The sequence below is a fragment of the Stigmatopora nigra genome, chromosome 13 (genome assembly GCF_051989575.1).
Source record: "Stigmatopora nigra isolate UIUO_SnigA chromosome 13, RoL_Snig_1.1, whole genome shotgun sequence".
Taxonomy (NCBI): domain Eukaryota; kingdom Metazoa; phylum Chordata; class Actinopteri; order Syngnathiformes; family Syngnathidae; genus Stigmatopora; species Stigmatopora nigra.
The window spans coordinates 8677908-8695401 of NC_135520.1; the positions used below are offsets into that span (position 1 = coordinate 8677908).

General features: G+C 39.1%; 2 protein-coding genes across 5 annotated transcripts; one reads left to right on the top strand and one right to left on the bottom strand.

The window, feature by feature from the left end:
* Window positions 1-134: 134 nt before the first annotated feature.
* On the bottom strand, window positions 135-4638 carry spata7 (spermatogenesis associated 7). Its single transcript, XM_077731764.1, has 12 exons — window positions 4418-4638; window positions 4037-4099; window positions 3873-3962; window positions 3737-3784; window positions 3479-3582; window positions 2677-3125; window positions 2559-2604; window positions 2225-2340; window positions 2124-2162; window positions 1956-2033; window positions 1641-1698; window positions 135-1523 (listed from the first exon to the last, which is right to left on the bottom strand). Exons 1-12 carry the CDS (start codon window positions 4458-4460, stop codon window positions 933-935), a joined length of 1725 nt encoding a protein of 574 aa, XP_077587890.1. The 5' UTR covers window positions 4461-4638; the 3' UTR covers window positions 135-932.
* kcnk10b (potassium channel, subfamily K, member 10b) lies at window positions 3399-16967 on the top strand. Of its 4 annotated transcripts, XM_077731761.1 has the most exons (8): window positions 5395-5463; window positions 5984-6038; window positions 7745-8160; window positions 12542-12659; window positions 13320-13480; window positions 13594-13786; window positions 13863-14005; window positions 14102-16967. In XM_077731761.1, exons 2-8 carry the CDS (start codon window positions 5984-5986, stop codon window positions 14747-14749), a joined length of 1734 nt encoding a protein of 577 aa, XP_077587887.1. In that variant the 5' UTR covers window positions 5395-5463; the 3' UTR covers window positions 14750-16967. The 4 variants fall into 4 exon arrangements, with proteins under 4 accessions (XP_077587889.1, XP_077587888.1, XP_077587887.1 ...); XM_077731763.1 differs by lacking the exons at window positions 5395-5463; window positions 5984-6038 and adding an exon at window positions 3399-3434; XM_077731762.1 differs by lacking the exon at window positions 5984-6038 and having other exon boundaries at window positions 5350-5463.
* The last annotated feature ends 527 nt before the right edge of the window (window positions 16968-17494 follow it).

Here is a 17494-nt window from a genome sequence, read left to right on the forward strand (position 1 = left end):
GTGCCCTGTGATTGGCTGGTCACCAATTCAGGGTGTCCCCTGCCTCTTGCCTGAAGTCAGCTGGGACAGGCTCCAGCACCTCCCACGACCATAGTGAGGGAAAGGCGGTAGAGAAAATGAGATGCGATCAGAGATGAGATGGTATGTAAAGAATTTTATTCCATATTCAAAATATGCTCTGTGGCTTTTAAAATCACTCAACCAAGAAGCTCAGGCACACATTTTGATAACAAAACACTTTTGAAAGCTACAGTACAAAATATCCACCCGTCTCCAACAATGCTTAGCTAAGCCTTTATGTAAAACTTTGATCAAACCTATTAACATTGAGATAAAACAACTGATTGGTAAATATCAAACAACACTATATTTCCCGATTGGAACACTTTAGCACAAATGAAAAATTATTGCAGAATATTCACATGAACATAGGTCTAACTGTGCTTTTGAAAAGACATCAGAAATTTGACTTAAAGTTGAGAAATCCGCCAATGACACGAGTCATATTTGCCCGCCAGAAATCCCTAGTAGCCTTGCATACTCAAAAAAAAACTTAAAGATCCATAAAACATGTAGAAAATATGAATAGATGAAATTTTCAAATTGCATTGGGGGCATCATGTAAGAATTATCTGGTTTCAGTGGAACAGCTCACATGTAATTCAGTAAAGTGGATCATGGCAGAACCTAATTTTTTATTCAGTAATGCAGCATCTTTCAACTCGATAATTCGAGATCCAACAATACTTGCATATATTGTGATGCATAAATTTCTTGTCTGTCAGACAAGTAGAGCCAGCTTCGACAGAGGGTTGACAGTGTTCACAATCTTTTTATGCGCTTGTTTGACGACAGGATCGGGGTGAAAAATAACACTTGCTATGACATTCCAATCATTCTGTTAAAGAGGTTTCGATGTCCAGTGGCAACGTTCAAAAGTCATTATCGCTGATGGAAGTCAGTGTATTTGATTGTAGCTCACTACTGGAGTCCACTGTGTCGTCTTTAGTGTCTTGATCGACATGCAGCGACTCTGAAAACCTTCTTTCCAGGTCTTCAAGATCTTTGAAATGGTCTTCAAAATCAACCTCAGCCTGGTCCTGAAAGAAGTCTTCATGTCTGCTTTCTCTGTCTTCATCCTCCTGCTCCATCATGACCGACCGGTAATCCTCTTTCTCATCATCTTTTGCTGCATTATTGCTAGTATATTCACACATGGCTACTTCTTGATTGACCATCTCATCCGCCTTTTCATTCAGTGTTAGTGAGGAACGATTTTCAGTAGACCAAAGCGATGTGTTCACAACAGACTCCCGATAATGCTCTGGAGAATGTTCGTGTTTGCTTCTAGAAAAAGAGATGTGGTCTCCCTCTTCGTTTTTGACCTGTTCCAATGTTGGTTCGGGTGTCACTAGGAGGGAATCAAGCAGGTCTTTTTTCATAAGCTCCTCACTGTAAGAAGACGCAGTAGAAGGCTCGTCCAGGTTGTTGCGCAGAATATCCAAAAGGTGGCGCATTTTAGCCTAAAACAATTACAATAGCCATTAATATGAATGTATATTTTTTAATGTTTCAACATAGGTTTATAAGTTAAAATAACAACCAGGTTCGACTCTTAAAACTAAACTATGTATACTCACTTCATCCAGACGATGCAGATTCATATCAATATGCCGCTCTATCACCCGGTTGAGGACCCTTGAAGGAGACATGAACATTTAATACCCTGCAGCTTAGTGGCAACACGTACGTGGGCTGCCTAAATTGGTTATCAAACTAATACCATAAAAGAGCTTCAGTAAAAAAAAAAATCATGACGTCAAAGCCTAGGTTTACCCACTGGGATATATTGTACATTATACAAAATAAGGCACTTGCCTCAAGCAATCTGCTCCTCTCAGCAATATGCTGGTAAAATAACATGCCTGACACATTTTACTGATATCACACCCTACCTGTTAGAGACAGATCCTCTGGACAAGATGTCTTCCGTTACATCATTAATAAATTCCAGGTACATCAATTCTTCATCCCTATAGAAAAACAGGGTAGATTTGTTGCAAAGTGTTCAAAATACTAATATTGATTCGGCCATAATGATTTAGGAGAATTGAAAAACTCACTCTGCACTTGAAGACATGTTTCCACCCTCGTGTGTGAAACTGGAAGAAAGTTTGCCTTTAATGAAGCATACTAAGTATTGTGTCATTGTACATCATTTTACCTGGTGGATAAGTCAAAGTGATCGTAGTTACGGCTCTTGTTTATTTGTTGTTTTGGTGTTATTAGGTATGTGCTGTTGTGCTTGTTCTCATCCAAATATGGCTCTCGATTAAGGTCCTGGAACAAAAAGAGACATTTGGTATGATGTTAGGTTTTCCATTATTAAATTAGGTATAAGTGGTAAAAAATATGACTACACATTTAGCATACAAATAAGTGCCTCTGATTTAGCCAAAATAAAATTAACATCTTCTGATAGACCTCCCCACAATAGTAGGATGTGCAAAAATCTTTTTTTTTACCTATAATTCTCATCTTCCAATCTGTAAAATTACCTGAGGTTGGTCATCCAACTCCTGTGTCTGCTGCATAGTTGTTGCTCTGCATAAAGAAGGTATAACAAGATGAAACAATGTGGAAAACATAATTGAAGATAGGTATAGAGAAGAGTACCCTTTCTCCAATCTTAAATCATCATTTCCTTTAGCCTTGGTGACCCTTGGCGCCTGGTAGTAGCGATAACTAGACAGGTATGAGCTCTTTTCTGACCTCAGCATCCTTGGTGTGAAAGGCTTATCTTGGGTGAAACGCTGCGAATGTTTCTGGAGCAAGTCACCACTGTAAGTCTTTTGCACGGGATCCCGGAAACCCCTGGGAAGACTCGGGCCGCCCGAGGAGTATAGATAAGATGGCGATGGCTGCCCGCGGGATAGCGACTCCTGGCTTCGGAACTTATGTTCTGTGGCGGAGTGCGGCCGATGATCATAACGATGATTCTGAGAGGCTTCTTTAGGGAAAGGCATCTCCTTTGTGTGAAAGGAATTACGAAATCCTGGGGTGGAGAGCATAGTGTTTCTTGAGCAGAGGTAGGGCCGGCATTCAGACTGCAGTGAACATCGACTCTAAAAAAAGAAGAAAAATATATATATATTAACAAATTGAAGAATTGTAACCCCGACTTTGAATTGATCACCCAAAAAAGTTTGAGTTTGCCAAAACAGTTTACATTTTGGAAGAAAATAGGGTACAAAATTTCAATCTTATGTTTTGTTGATGCAATTCGAAATGGCTTTGCTGTTTTAATTCAGCAAATCATGTGTGTGAGTTGAGGTTGACATTATCTGTTGTTTAATTTTGTTTTTTTCATTGGGCAGGGAGAAAATGACTGATTCAACTTCATCACCCTATTTGGATTTCGCCACATCATACAGGTAAAAAAACACACTGCATTATTATACATTTTTCAGTGACTTACTTGTGCCGAGTAACATGAGGCTCTGCTGTTTCTATGGGAAAGTGATTGTGCAGATTGGGGACGACCGCCTTGCTTTTTACGCTCCTGTTTCAGCCTGTCAGTGTCTGTTTGCACGGGGAATATAATTTTAGAACATTTTCTCACCAATAATGTTCTTGCACACAGCATGGTTGAAATTTCAAGTCTCTTGTGAGTGTAGGATGTTATTGTAGATACTGAAATGAGGTGTTAAGAGTTAAACTGGGACGCGTGACTTACACTTCACATTCTGTGAAAGGCTTTTGGGCACAGAGGTGTCGACAACAGCTGCAATAAATGAGGAGAAAATAAAAACAGCTTTATGTTGATAGACCGATTTTCAACATTATGTGCTGAGATTATTTCTAATGTTTACCTTTAGCTGAATAAATCCGTTTGTAGTGAGACATCATGTGATCTTTAATCATACCTTCAGCCCACCTCGTGGAGGAGTTGGGGAAAAATGCTGAAAAATTAGAGTGTTCAGTATCAATCTAAATTAATTTATAAAGTCCTTCAATATCAATATGCATAACTTACGGCTACTTTTAGACGCCTGTGCTCTGATGTTGAAGCTGGAGCCAGGGACAGAAATTACACTCCCTACAAAGAGAAGACATGTCATTAAATAGTCATACTTTGGCTGCCACTTAATCACTGACTATCCAGTCAAGGGGGGACTATAGGCTTTAGATAGGAACTGATTTCTATATTTCCAGTGCCCAGCCTGCCAATCCAAATGGACTGGAGTCTTGCATTGTCAATTGCAATTGAAGATGAGCATTTGCAGCTAGATCTGCAAGTTTTAATATGACATCTAACATTGTCAAAGGCATGCAATGAGTTAATTTAGGAAATCATGTATGTACATTGTTTGCAGGGCACACAACGCTAATGCTAAGGCTAAGCAACGTTACATACTTCTTCTCGACTCCATGTCAACGCTGCTTTCAGCGTATCCCATTTTTTCCAGAATTCTCTCCAAATCGCACAAGCAATACCTCAACACATCCAGAGAAACGATCGCGATTTACTGTTAACATTTTAAAGTGGCGATGCGATTAATGATAGCAAGTAATGCTAGTTTCACAGAACTCTCTTAGCCTTGCAAAGCTTCACCGTCGCCATGCCGGTTGCTAGGAGTGAATACGTCACTAAGTTACAGGCGCATGCGCTGGTGAACAACACCCTGGAATTTGGAGGCGACAAAAAACGGAATTTTGCAACATCCCCCACGTTTCTACGCTTTGAATCATTATAAATTGTTTTAAAGCTATATTGCAAAACGTTGACAACTGACACGTTATTTTCTTAGCTTCAATTAATATAGATATGTATGCAGAAAATTGTTCACAGGGATAACCAGATAAATACACGTAAATTCTTGGGGTGGCACACTAAAACAAATAATAATTATAAATTATGATTATAATAATGATTTTAGGTTATCAGTATATGTATGTAGTGAATTGGCCAGTCTGACTATCACACAGAGGCACTATGGTTAGTTTCTCTATTTGTGACTGTCACGGGATAATATAATATGGATGTGGTTTATTATACATCTAGTTTTTTATTGCTTTTGGGAATCAATTGTTTCTACAAACATTAGGCTTTAAAATTGGACAGCATGCCTTGTTATGCATCTTTAGTGCCACTTTCAGGCAATATCTTCTCTCATATTTTCATATTTTTATGAATATATAAGGCATAAGTTGGAAATTTAACTGTGTCCACGTACACACATTTAACCTATGTATTGGTATCCACTAGCTCATCAATAATTCAAAATTCTCCTTATATTTAACATAAGAATGATGTCACCATTCAAGTCCACCAATGGTAGGGCGTGACTCGTCGTTTTGCACCATGTGCTCATCATACACACGCACCGACTGCCCGCAACGATGAAGGAATAATAAACCAAAATCCACCTTTTTGTGCCCGCCAGGAAAACAACCCCAACAGTGAGTATTGGAAATCGATATTTAAAGCTGCTTTACATTTCAGGGCTACGATCGGCAATTGCTTGGTTGTAAAGAATCATTGCGAGAGTGATAATAGAAGAGGCGCATCCTTTTTTTTCTCCTCCTTCTTTAACCCACTCCTTGTTCTCCTGGAGGCGAGTGCTTAAAGTTGGGTGGGCATCCTACAGGGCGTGCCATTCTCTAGTGTCCATCTGTTTATGTGTGTAAAGGCTGGTTTGTGGCTTGCCCCTCGGTGGAATCAAAAGTATCTCTCACTTGGTCCAGACGAGATGCAGAAAAAAAGGAGGGGACACTCGAATAGCCCACAATGCGGTTATTTGCTCGCTTGTCAATAGCGCACATGCTTTTTTAATATAGACTTGCAGAAATCTGGAGATGTGAAGAATTGTTATTTTGTAGTATCTACATAAGTATTTTGTGGATTTTTTTGCCCCCACAAGCGGTAGTATTTTTTTGTACAGAATTTTAATTAATTATTTACTGGATTTTTTATGTAAAGATGAAATTCCCTATTGAAACCCCGAGGAAACAAGTTAACTGGGACCCTGAACAAGGTCAGTATATTCCAATGTGTTATTTAGTTTAATAATGATCAATATTGAAATACTACAAAAATGGAGGTTTGACATCCAATGTAATGTGGATGTTCCTATTTTTATTTTTAAATTTTTGTGTGATTTTTTGTATCTTTTAAAAATGCATCTTTGGATACAATATGATAGTATTACAATGTTTTTCTTTTTATATTTATCTTCTCACAAACCCAGTGATGCTAAGCAATCTGGCATAAACAACCAGGAACAATGCCAAAACTAAACTGTTTTAGAGTAAATTCACATTGATTAGACATACATTTCTTGTCTATACGTACAGATTTAAATATGATTTTTCTTCTGTTTACTACAAAGTGAGTTGGAAACAATTACATGTCATTTAGTTTTATTTTGTAACCAGAGGAAATAGCTTTTAATGTCAGTTGAGACTCTTGAGTAAGTCTTTAACCCTGACGTGTTTGTTTTAATATCAAGGTATGCAATTTTGCTATGAAGGAAACATCACTCAAAGGAGTTTTATGTTGATATTGTACTCAGTTTGCACCTCCTGAAGATGGAGTGTCAGCTTTCCTCTCAAGCCTTATTCAATTAGTAACAATCAATAGTAGGCAGAGCTATTGTCCTGGATTTCAGATGGATGCGTATACGTCACAAGCAACGTTAATGCAATTCTTATTATAATAGCATTACAATTCAGGCTCTAAGAGCAAATGCAATCCATTAAGGGGTACTGAGCGACTTTTAAACTTTTCTCACACTTGTGCAAGTCACGACATTTACAAATTACCATCTTACTGCTAAGAACACACAAGTCATTATAAAATTACCTTCCCGTCATCATGATTTCATCTTGTGCATCCCTGAATACTAATTTGAGTTTGGCTTCTGTCTGCTTTTTATTTTAAGTTGTCATTTATTTCATGTTATGAGGAGAGCGCAACAATTGACCATTTTCAAGCCAGTCTTTGAAAAAGGATGAACTAACTAGATTCGGAGGTGTTTGGGAGTGCACGGGATTGGATTGGATAACTTGATGCCCTTGTCTTATCCCGTTACTGCGCATGTGTCTGCATGTGAGTGTGGGTTTCCCATCACACATCAGTGAGCCGATGCCATCAAAGTATAAGAGCTCCTCCCTGGAACAAACCTGCTCACACTCATGAACATAGCATCACTATGGCCGCGGTGCATATTAGGTTCCATCCACTTTCAGACAGGTACTGCCCAACAAGCTCACAAGTCTAATGACTAATGGCTTTAATCTACACTGTCTAAACTCATTCATCAGACGGCAAGACAATATAAAGGTTGTCTTTTGTATTGCAAGATGCTGGCCTGGATACAGACAGGGGAAAATAGAATGCTGGATGCCTCAACCACAAATTGTCTACAGTGCTATAGCATTGGATATCTATTGTCAATGAGTGGAAAACAATGGCAGCCAATGAGTTCAAGTATTTTTTTTAAATCTGTATTTGTACATTTTAGTCCAGAAGAGGATATTTTTTTTAATGTTTTAACACAAAGTTGAAGGGCATCAATCAGCGCTAGAGTCCACAAAAAACATTTTTCCAACCTATATAGTTTCATCAAGTTGACTTCCCGAAGACCACTTGACGTGGTCTCAGCTCTGTTGTTAGGGTTTGCCAGATATATCATTCCAAATTATATTTTGGTTTATATCTGATATTTGTAATGTTTTCCAGTGGCGGTCCAGAGCAACCTGGTCCCTCCCAAGAAAGCCCAACCGGGCATGGTGAAGTCCAGCCTGGTCCAGGCCAGTGTGGCAACCATGCAGAACCCAATGGGCTGCGAGACTAAAGCCAATGGCCACTGCGCCCTGCCTCGCCTGTCCATCTCATCGCGCTCGGCCAGCGTGGTGGCCAGCATGGACGCCAGCTGCGACGGCTCGCTTGCGGCGCTACACTCGGTCATGAAGTGGAAGACTGTGCTGGCCGTGTTCATCGTGGTGGTCCTGTACTTGGTCTGCGGGGGTCTGGCATTCAGGGCGCTGGAGCAGCCGTTTGAAAGCGACCAAAAGAACAGCATCACCCTGGAAAAGGCTTCTTTCCTATCAAGGCACCCATGCGTTACCCCAGATGAGCTGGAAGCTCTCATCAAGGTGAGTTGATGACAGCTATTTTGATAAATGGTCATTGACAGGGTAATTGGGTGATTCGTTCAGGTTCCAATGGCTGGTCACGTACCCTGGGGTATTAAGGTGGCTGCATAATGTCCTTAGTGAAAAGGAAGCCTTTGACCCACAGTAAAGCATTATGTTAACGATTCTATTTGCGGTTTAGGGGAATGATTACATGCTAAAATTTGCATTCATCATGAGCATCACTGATGTTTGTGGTAATTTTGTTAGTGGCTTTATTTAAAAGTATGACTTCACAAAACAGCTAAGAGCCTTTAAATATGTTCTGAGGCATTTGCTCATTCACTAAGGTGTTCTATAGAAATTCAATAGATCTCATTTTCATAGAATTTAGTTAACATCTTTCCATGACATTTGTGAAAAAAAAGTTGATTTTGGTTTTCTTTCCCCTGCAGTAGTGATTGATAAATCGACTCTAAAGGTAAAAAAACATACAGCATATATCCTATGCTGCAAATAAGTCTCAAATGTACTACCTTCAGGCAAAGAAGACATAAAACCCATAATGCTCAGTGACACTTTATGTGTTGACAATTTGCATGGTAAACAATGTTATATAACAAAACATAAAAGTTGTCTGGGGGAGAAAAGGTTAGATAATAGTCTTTCCTTTAATTAAACATTGCGTGATATGAGGGCCTTTAGAATGCTCTGCTGATTTTATTGCACTTCTGGGGTAAATGTATTAAATGCAGTATTTGCATCTATTTGAATTGATTCAAATACGACTGAGTTGAAATGCAAAAAGTCAGGTTATTTAATTCAATTTAAAAATTAATTAAATACGCTCACATATTTTTTGGATAGTTGCCTGTCAACACTTTTTTCCACTACATGAAATGTAGAAAATGAAATAACAAGATTAATTAAAAACGTGACAGGAAGGTTCATTCAATGGTGCAATATTATCTTTCCTATATAAGTTTCTCTCTATGTGTCACATTGGTGGCGATCAAGTAGAAAAGGCACATTTTCCCATTTCAATTTAGCTGCATGCTTTACGCACGCCCACCATGCCGTTTGCTAATTAAACAGGGTCTAATGGAGATGATGAGCTGGCTATGTGGAAAATTTGATTTTTAATGACATACAACAATGGAAAAGTATTGTCCAATGTAAACATTTATTTAAAATGACTTTCTCCAGTGAAGGGAAAAAAATAAAATGAGAAAATGTAGAAATATAAATGAAAGACCTAGACAGAAGACAAAATAAAGTGCCATTGGCGAAAATATGAAAAATTCCAGTTAGGTGATGTTAAGCCCGAGATTTGATCGCAAAATCTAAGAATTGTGATTATACAGAATACTCTGCCATAATTCTTTGAGGCATATTCTTTCAGAAATTTCTGAAACTGTAACATGCTCTCACTTGGTAGACCTAATAATAAAATAATTAAGCCCCCTTGACATGGTCCTTTACCTTGGAATAACCCCGACGATGAGGGAACCAGGCACATACAATTTGAAATGACCCACTTTCCACTCAAACGTGCCTGTTAGATGTTAACATCTTCAGCACTGGTGGATTCTTGTCTGCCTTTCCATCTTCTACTTTCCACATTACCCACCCACACGAGCGTCCATTGCACTTGCCTACTTCGCTCAGGGCCAAACAAACGGATGCTATCCAGGGTTTGTTGTAGAAATCATTGTCGGCATCTCATGTAAGCAGCGGAAGGAAATGAAAACCTTTAGATTGTTGTATTAGGCAGTAGGGGAGCCCAGAGGGGATCAATTATTCATTGTTTTAGGCAGGAGAAGGAGACCTCCCACTTGGTTAGAAGCACCAGCAGATGTCCAAATGAGCCCATTGGAGACCGCTGCGAGAAAATTACAGCAGCAGGAAGTGCAACCTAATGGGCTATCTGCTAACTAACAGCTTTCAAGTGTTGACACAATGATTATACCTTAGTCATAACTACAATTAAAACCATAGCCCCTTTTTCATGGTAAATTCACCAAATGATTACTACACTGCCGCTCCATTGAAGGCTGTGTTCTAAATCCGCTCGTCTTCTTTCAGCGGCACAGTGCGTTGGCGGCTCAATCTTGCCAGTCTGTTATTTTGCGGGGGAGTTTTAAATACAAAAGACTTAGGCAGAATGGCCGGAAAGAGAAGAGAAGGAAAAAAAGCCACCACTGACAGACGTTCAATGACTGTCTCCACGTTAGTTCTTTCAGCGTAACACCTACCCGGGGGTAATCGTCCTCCATGTCGTCCACCCTTTTAATTGCCTCCGCCAAACCCTGGAGGCTGACGCACACTGTGACACAATGCGGTGCTGAACCATTATTTACGGGCAGCATTTAGGGATGAGTCACGATTCAGCGCACCTAAAGTATCCGTATATCACAAAAAAAAAATGCCAGCAACCATTCCCTGATGTTATACAGTACACACATTTTTTTTAGATTAGTAGCCAGAGAATGATAGAAAAAAATGGATCGTACAGTTGGCCAAAAGTATCCCCCCTACACTCGCACACATTTAAAAAGAAGCACAAAAATAGAGATAACAGGTTTTGAGCACGAGATCTTTTGCGCCGTGACATTCTCACACCAGCCTTAACAGTCAAGGAGACAATCTATTTGGCAGCTACCAATGCAGCTCAACTTGGCCAGCATGATGATAAAGACATTAGCCAAAGCACTGCAGTGTTTGGCGCTGTGTCATGGTTTTATTAATAATAATTCAAAAAGAACATTAATGGGTAACACATCGACGTCTCTCACTGCTCTGTGCCAGAAAGACACTTTATCCATCGTCTAACCCTGCATATCATGAGGGAGTTTTTGTTGAAAAACAAAGAAAATAACATCATTTATGAGGCAAATGACATGTGAATAAGAACATGCTTTTTTTTTGTAATGAAAAACACTTTTTTTTTTTTAAATTAACAAAAGAAAAAAGGAAATGTGTTATGGCACCAAAACTGGGATTTCTGCATTTTTTTAAATTTTCTCTTTCACAATGAACATTTGAGAGCCCTCCATGATTTCTAAATTGTTGTCAGAAATTATGTAGCATTTTAGAAAGCACAATATTTTAGCCCTCTATTTTTTGGGCACAATGCATTTCAGTGCAAAATTTTGACCAAATTTTTCCTATTATTTCCCCGTACGCTAATTTGTAGTCATTAAAAACAATGCACAAGCATAAGGTGCCAATATTGCTTGTTGCTGTGCGCCAAACAAATGTGGTACAAAGAGTGGGTAGAACAAAACAAAGGGTCCTTCAGGAGTCCTCATTCCTGCAAAGTGCACGTGCACAAAAAAAAGAGGATTTTCCACATCTTCAATGCGGCACCATGTTGGCTGGCAAACAGGCGAGGGCTATAAATAGAACAGCTCATAAAATATTCAGACATATTGCACATCTATTTTTAGCCTTCCCAACACACTAGAAAACATCAATTCAGAGCCTTGTTGGATATTTGTGACAGTTTATTATTGATTTGAAATTGATTCCATTTAAAGAAATGGATATGATATGAAGACGTGCCTATCTTTCTCGGAATTAGTTGTATGTGTGTGCATATTTGAAATGTATGTCACGAGAGTAGATAGTATGCATATTTCATAATGCTGTAGCTCTTAAAAGGCTTGAATGTAATTTGGGGGAGCAGCTTTGAATGAAAGAAAAATACATTCAAGCGCATTCGCACAAGAGTTGATAAAAAAAATGCCATGTTTTGCCATGAGAATTGAATATAGTGCTTACAAAATCAATTTAACAGATTTTTTTAGCAAGGTATTGCCAATAAAATACTGCACGTTGGGTATAAAAAGTCTGTTTGCAGATGAATCAGGGAATGAATGTGATTGGTTCATTTTAAACATAACCATATCTCCACTTTTAAAAGACCATGCGCGCAAAACACTATCACTTAAAACTTACAACACAGCTAATCATTTTTAAATTGTCTTTCTAATTAACCCAAAAAAATATATATATATATTAGTATTTTACTAACATAGCTGCAAATACTATCAGTGACATTAGTTACATGAAATGACACAAAATTATTTTCAGACTGGTTCACCAATTATTATCAGAAGTGTTGGCTCACACACAGTTTTGCCTGAGTCGATGTTGTCATGGAGACAGGAAAATAAAGAATTCACACCGCACACTAGTGAGAATGGAGGGTAGCTGGAGACCTGATGGCACCTTAGTTGAACACTACTGTGAATAATATCACAGTGAGTTTCTTTGATACGCAGTACAGAGCAATGATACTCATGCATAAGTTAATAATGTTCAAATGTGAGCAGGCACACAAGTTGCCGTTCACTGTGGTGTACGTAAAAATAAATTATGTTCTTTGTGTGTCTTTTAGCATTCCATCGATGCTGTAAGTGCAGGGGTGAGTCCTTTAGGAGACACATCCTACAACTCCAGTTACTGGGACCTGGGGAGTGCTTTCTTCTTTGCCGGAACTGTCATCACAACCATCGGTAACTTAATATCATGCCATTATGGATAAAGTATCTATAACCATGTTTTTATTTGGCAATATTTTGCTGCAAAGTAGTAGTTTTGAATGAATGAAAATGAAAATGTCAAGATTCACCACAAAGTCAATATCAGTCCACAAACAGGCAATGTTTGGTTAAACCACAATGTTAAGCTATATATTAAAAAAAGTTTTAGTATAAGGAAATGTATGTAGATTATGTTCTCAAATATTTCCTGTACGTGTCTCATTCAGCCTATAGCAAGACTTAAACTTTGCTAATTGGTGAAAGTATGGTTAAATTCAACGAAAAATGGGCAATTCGTAAACTCTAGATGACTGAATTGATTGTTATCGAGCATGCTACGGTTTCTCTGACACAAAATGTGTCTTTTCCCTAAAGGACGACTTTCTGTGATCTTATTTAGGACTGACCCTTTCCTCCAAGAACATTACATAAGCCCTTGTATTGATGATGTTGCATAACGATGCCATCTTGTCTTAATGTCCCACCCACCCGCCGTTTTCATTTCCCTCCCTTGGAGCCCCGTTAAACAGCCTCATTAGGGTTTTATTGCGTTTTATAAGGTTGCCAACAAGGTCAATTCAATGTAAGACGATATGAAGGGAATATCCTTTTCTTCATCTCTTTGAATATCAGGTTATGGAAACATCGCTCCTAGTACGGAAGGCGGAAAAATCTTTTGCATCCTTTATGCCATATTTGGCATTCCTCTCTTTGGATTCCTATTGGCGGGGATCGGAGATCAATTGGGCACCATTTTTGTGAAGAGCATTTTGAGAGTGGAGAAGATCTTTAGGGTGAGTTCCAAGTATTGACAAATCACTGCACATAGTGGTTTCCCTTGAGGCCTATCCTCCATTAACCATACGGTTTTGTCTCCCATTGCCATTACTCTACTTCCATCAAACAGCATAAACACAAGCAGATCACCCAGACGAAGATCCGAGTGACATCCACCATACTCTTTATCTTTGCCGGTTGCATCGTCTTTGTCACTTTCCCAGCTATCGTTTTTAAACACATTGAAGGCTGGACCACACTGGAGGCCATCTACTTTGTTGTCATCACTCTCACCACAGTGGGGATTGGCGATTATGTGGCAGGTTTGTATTCAATTTAATGCGTGCTGTCGATCATCCAGGCTATGGTGACTGATTGTTTCTAGGGTTTGTCTTCTAGGTGGAAACCGTAGGATTGACTACATGAAGTGGTACAAACCACTGGTGTGGTTCTGGATCCTGGTGGGTTTGGCTTACTTCGCAGCTGTCCTCAGCATGATTGGAGACTGGCTTCGAGTTTTGTCCAAGAAGACCAAAGAAGAGGTACTTACTGTACTTTTTGGGTTGGTTCTTGAAGCGCCCTCTGTCGCTAAAGAATTCAATGTACATTTTAACAGCGTTTTTCTACATGTTTCTCAGGTCGGAGAATTTAAAGCTCACGCAGCTGAATGGAAGGCGAACGTACGAGCCGAATTCCGCGAGACACGTCGGCGCCTGAGCGTCGAGATCCATGATAAACTGCAGCGGGCCGCCACCATCCGAAGCATGGAGCGCCGCCAGTTGGGCCTGGAACAGCGGGCTCACTCTTTAGACATGCTCTCCCCAGAGAAGAGGGCCGTTTTTGCCAGCCTGGATAATGGCCGCTTCAAGACCTCGTCCCAGGAGAGCATCGACACCAAGCTGAACAACCTGCGTCTGAAAGGCGCCTGTGAGCCCTACGAGCACCGCAGTGGCGAGCAAACGCCCCAGACGGCGTCCTCGTCAGAGGAGAACCTCTTTAATCTGCGCTTCGGCTCGCTCACTAAGTTGGGTAGACGGAGTAAGAACCGCGAGATCCGGCGGAACATCTCCGGGGACTCTCGGAGGGCCAGCGTCAGCGTGAGCAATGGGAACGTCATGGTTGATGAAGAGCGGGGCGAAGCGGGGGAAGAAGATGGTGAGCTGGACGAGGAAAATCAGGAGAGGAAAGAGAAAAACACTAGTTTGACAAATTTGTCTCAGTATTCTATGGAACGCTCCAAGTTGAACGGGCCTATTCCAGAACTTTCTAAAGACCAGAAGGACTAGGGCTTCTCTGGAGAATCTCCTCAGATTGAGAAATGTAGACTGTCAGCTGGAGTGTTTTCCAACATCCTGCCTAAAATAATCATGCCCATCGGTATCATTCATGGACTCTAAGGAAGTCATGCAAAACTGTCAAAATCTAGAGGGATTATCAGAATTGTACTCCTTCCCTCTAGGGTTCAATTTCAGAGAACAGTACACTGCATGGGACATTTATGGACTCCTAGGAACACTCCTAGCTCAACAGCGACATAGGAAAACTGTCCAAAACCAAAATGATTATGTTTTATAATTCAAATGAAGCAGGTGTGAATACTGAAACGGTCCTAAATCACAACGGATGGCTGTTCCCAGGAGAATCTGATCCAACAGAGGGATTAACACTTGTAGAAATCCACTTTAGCCTCTTGGGAGAAGAACATTTCTGGCTTGGATAGTTTCTGGATTATCAAGAAGCATTTCAAGTAGAATGAAGGCAGGTACAGGGAGTACAGGGATGTCAAAAAAGTAGAATGATGAGATTTATGCTGGGAAAACTCATCAAATTGAGGGAGGGGTACATTGTGGATGGTAAGTAGGCGCCATATAGTCTCCTTTGAACTAAATTCTTAAGAGAATTTTACATTGAATTGAAGGCTTTTATTGTCATTATACAAGTATAATGAGCTCTAACATATCATTGGGAAAATAACTTGGTCAAAACATTTATAAGAAAAGTACTGTATTTTCACGACTATAAGGCGCACTTAAAAGTCTTAAATTTCTCATAAATAGACAGGGCGCCTTATAATCCAGTGTGCTTTATATATGGAAAAAAAATAAAATGTGTCATTCATTGAGGGTGCACCTTATGGTCGTGAAAATATGGTAATAGACTTTCAAAAGGAGTGCACTTTAGCCTCTAAAAGTAAATCTAAATAGCTAAATGTCATATTGTCTGGACTCTGTGTAGCTGTTCTAAGGCTAAAACCTGGAGAGTCTGGCAAGTATCATAAGTACTAAAGTACTTTTGAGTGTATCACCTCAATGGCAAGCCTTGATAACCCCTACTTTTTCTGCAAGTCCACGGGCATATGTTGAAGAAATGTGCCTTTTCCTTTTCCTCAGTTAGCTGTAAGCTGCTCCCGGGAATCTCTGTCGTGCCATAAAAATCACAGGATTTGTTGCCAAAAAAAAAACCCTGAAGAGACTTGGAATTGGTAGTCTCAATACCTCATCCCATTTTTTAAACTTGCTTTTATTATGGTGATAGCTGGCAAACTAGCTCACATACCATAAATCAGTCTACACTCTAAATCATCACCCATCTTTGGGAATTATCTTCTATTGCCGTTTTGTCGTCTTGTAACGCCTTGTCTATTTTTGGACTACTGCTAAAGACACGGTGGATGGTAAAAAAAGAGGGCTAGGATCAATAAACACACACTAAGTGACTCTAAAAACACATCGTTAAAGAGTGCATGGATTTGTTTTTTTCCCAAATGAAATGCACTTATTTTGGAACAGAATGGGGAAAAAATCAGGATTGATGGTTAGTTTTTGTAAAACCACATTTTTGTACTCACCAAGCATGGTTTTGCTTATTTAAAAGTATTTATTTTCCACATCAGTGAAGCACTATTGTTGTAAAATGTTTGTCTGACTAAACACTGTAATTCACTGTCGTCTGTAATTCTGGGATGGATCTAATAATCAATTAGCCTGATAGTTGAGATTTAAGGCTTCATGTTCAGACCTTGTGAAACCAGGACGTGTTTTAGACTGGGTGTCTTGCAGTGCTGTAGGTTGAAACATTCACTGACAATCACAGCGGTGCGGGACATCCCCTTTAAAAAGAGCACATTTACAGCTCGCATTTACACAGCAAAAAAGTTCACAACAATATGTTACGACATTAAGTTGTCTTCACTAGATTGCTATTTCTTTACTAGAGTGAAGTTTACCAAAAATGAATATTAGCCTAATAAGGTTTCGATTAATTGAGCTGATAAGGAAAACTTTTAACAAGCCAGTTTTCAACATTTGTCCATTTTAAAGGTAATTACACTGAAGAAAAAATATAATTAAAGGGGGAGCTTTTACAGATAAATGGGCTGATTTAAAACCTTATCATGACCCTGGCCTGTGATGCAAGTTTTGTCATGGACATTTTATGAAAATTCATCAGTAAATGTATTCAGTGCCTTTTTGAGGGGGTAATAAATATGGCAAATGGAATGTATATGTGAACACAGTGTTGTTATTTTCTATTTGTCATATAGGAGCTATTATTAGGTTGTTGATTATCAATAATAATAATAATATAGTACTTTTGTGGTAGACAGAAAAACTGTATGAAGGCCAAAACTGTAGAGAAAAAAAATTACCAGGGAAAGAAGTATTTTACCAATAAGGAATAATTTTAGTCAAATATATATGAAAATAGAATTGAAATTGCATTTTTAACAGAAACTAAGGGATTTCATTATATCAGAAAAGTAATTGCCATGTGCAACTCCAAATTGTGTCATTGTTTGATTCACAGAATCAAATCAAATGACATGTTTTACCTTGAAAAACTCATCCTTTTAGTAGGGCATTTTATTCTTTCTGGTAAATGCCTAGCAAAATTATGACCGCCATTTACCATGAGGGATAAAGACAGGTTAACACAGTATCAATCATTCATTTCCATCAACAATGACCCACCCCTACAGAATTGAATTATCTAGGATCTTCTATATAAATATATATATATATATATATATA

What these genes read in the sequence shown, in the direction of transcription:
- kcnk10b (XM_077731761.1), top strand. Translation starts at nt 5,984, where the DNA reads ATGAAATTCCCTATTGAAACCCCGAGGAAACAAGTTAACTGGGACCCT. An exon ending in TAACTGGGACCCTGAACAAG is followed by an intron (nt 6,039 to 7,744) that starts GTCAGTATATTC and finishes AATGTTTTCCAG; the next exon opens with TGGCGGTCCAGAGCAACCTG. An exon ending in GAGTGGAGAAGATCTTTAGG is followed by an intron (nt 13,481 to 13,593) that starts GTGAGTTCCAAG and finishes TCCATCAAACAG; the next exon opens with CATAAACACAAGCAGATCAC.
- spata7 (XM_077731764.1), bottom strand. Translation starts at nt 4,460, where the DNA reads ATGGGATACGCTGAAAGCAGCGTTGACATGGAGTCGAGAAGAA. An exon ending in CCTTTCACAGAATGTGAAGT is followed by an intron (nt 3,583 to 3,736) that starts GTAAGTCACGCG and finishes CCGTGCAAACAG; the next exon opens with ACACTGACAGGCTGAAACAG. An exon ending in AGTTGGATGACCAACCTCAG is followed by an intron (nt 2,341 to 2,558) that starts GTAATTTTACAG and finishes TTTTTGTTCCAG; the next exon opens with GACCTTAATCGAGAGCCATA.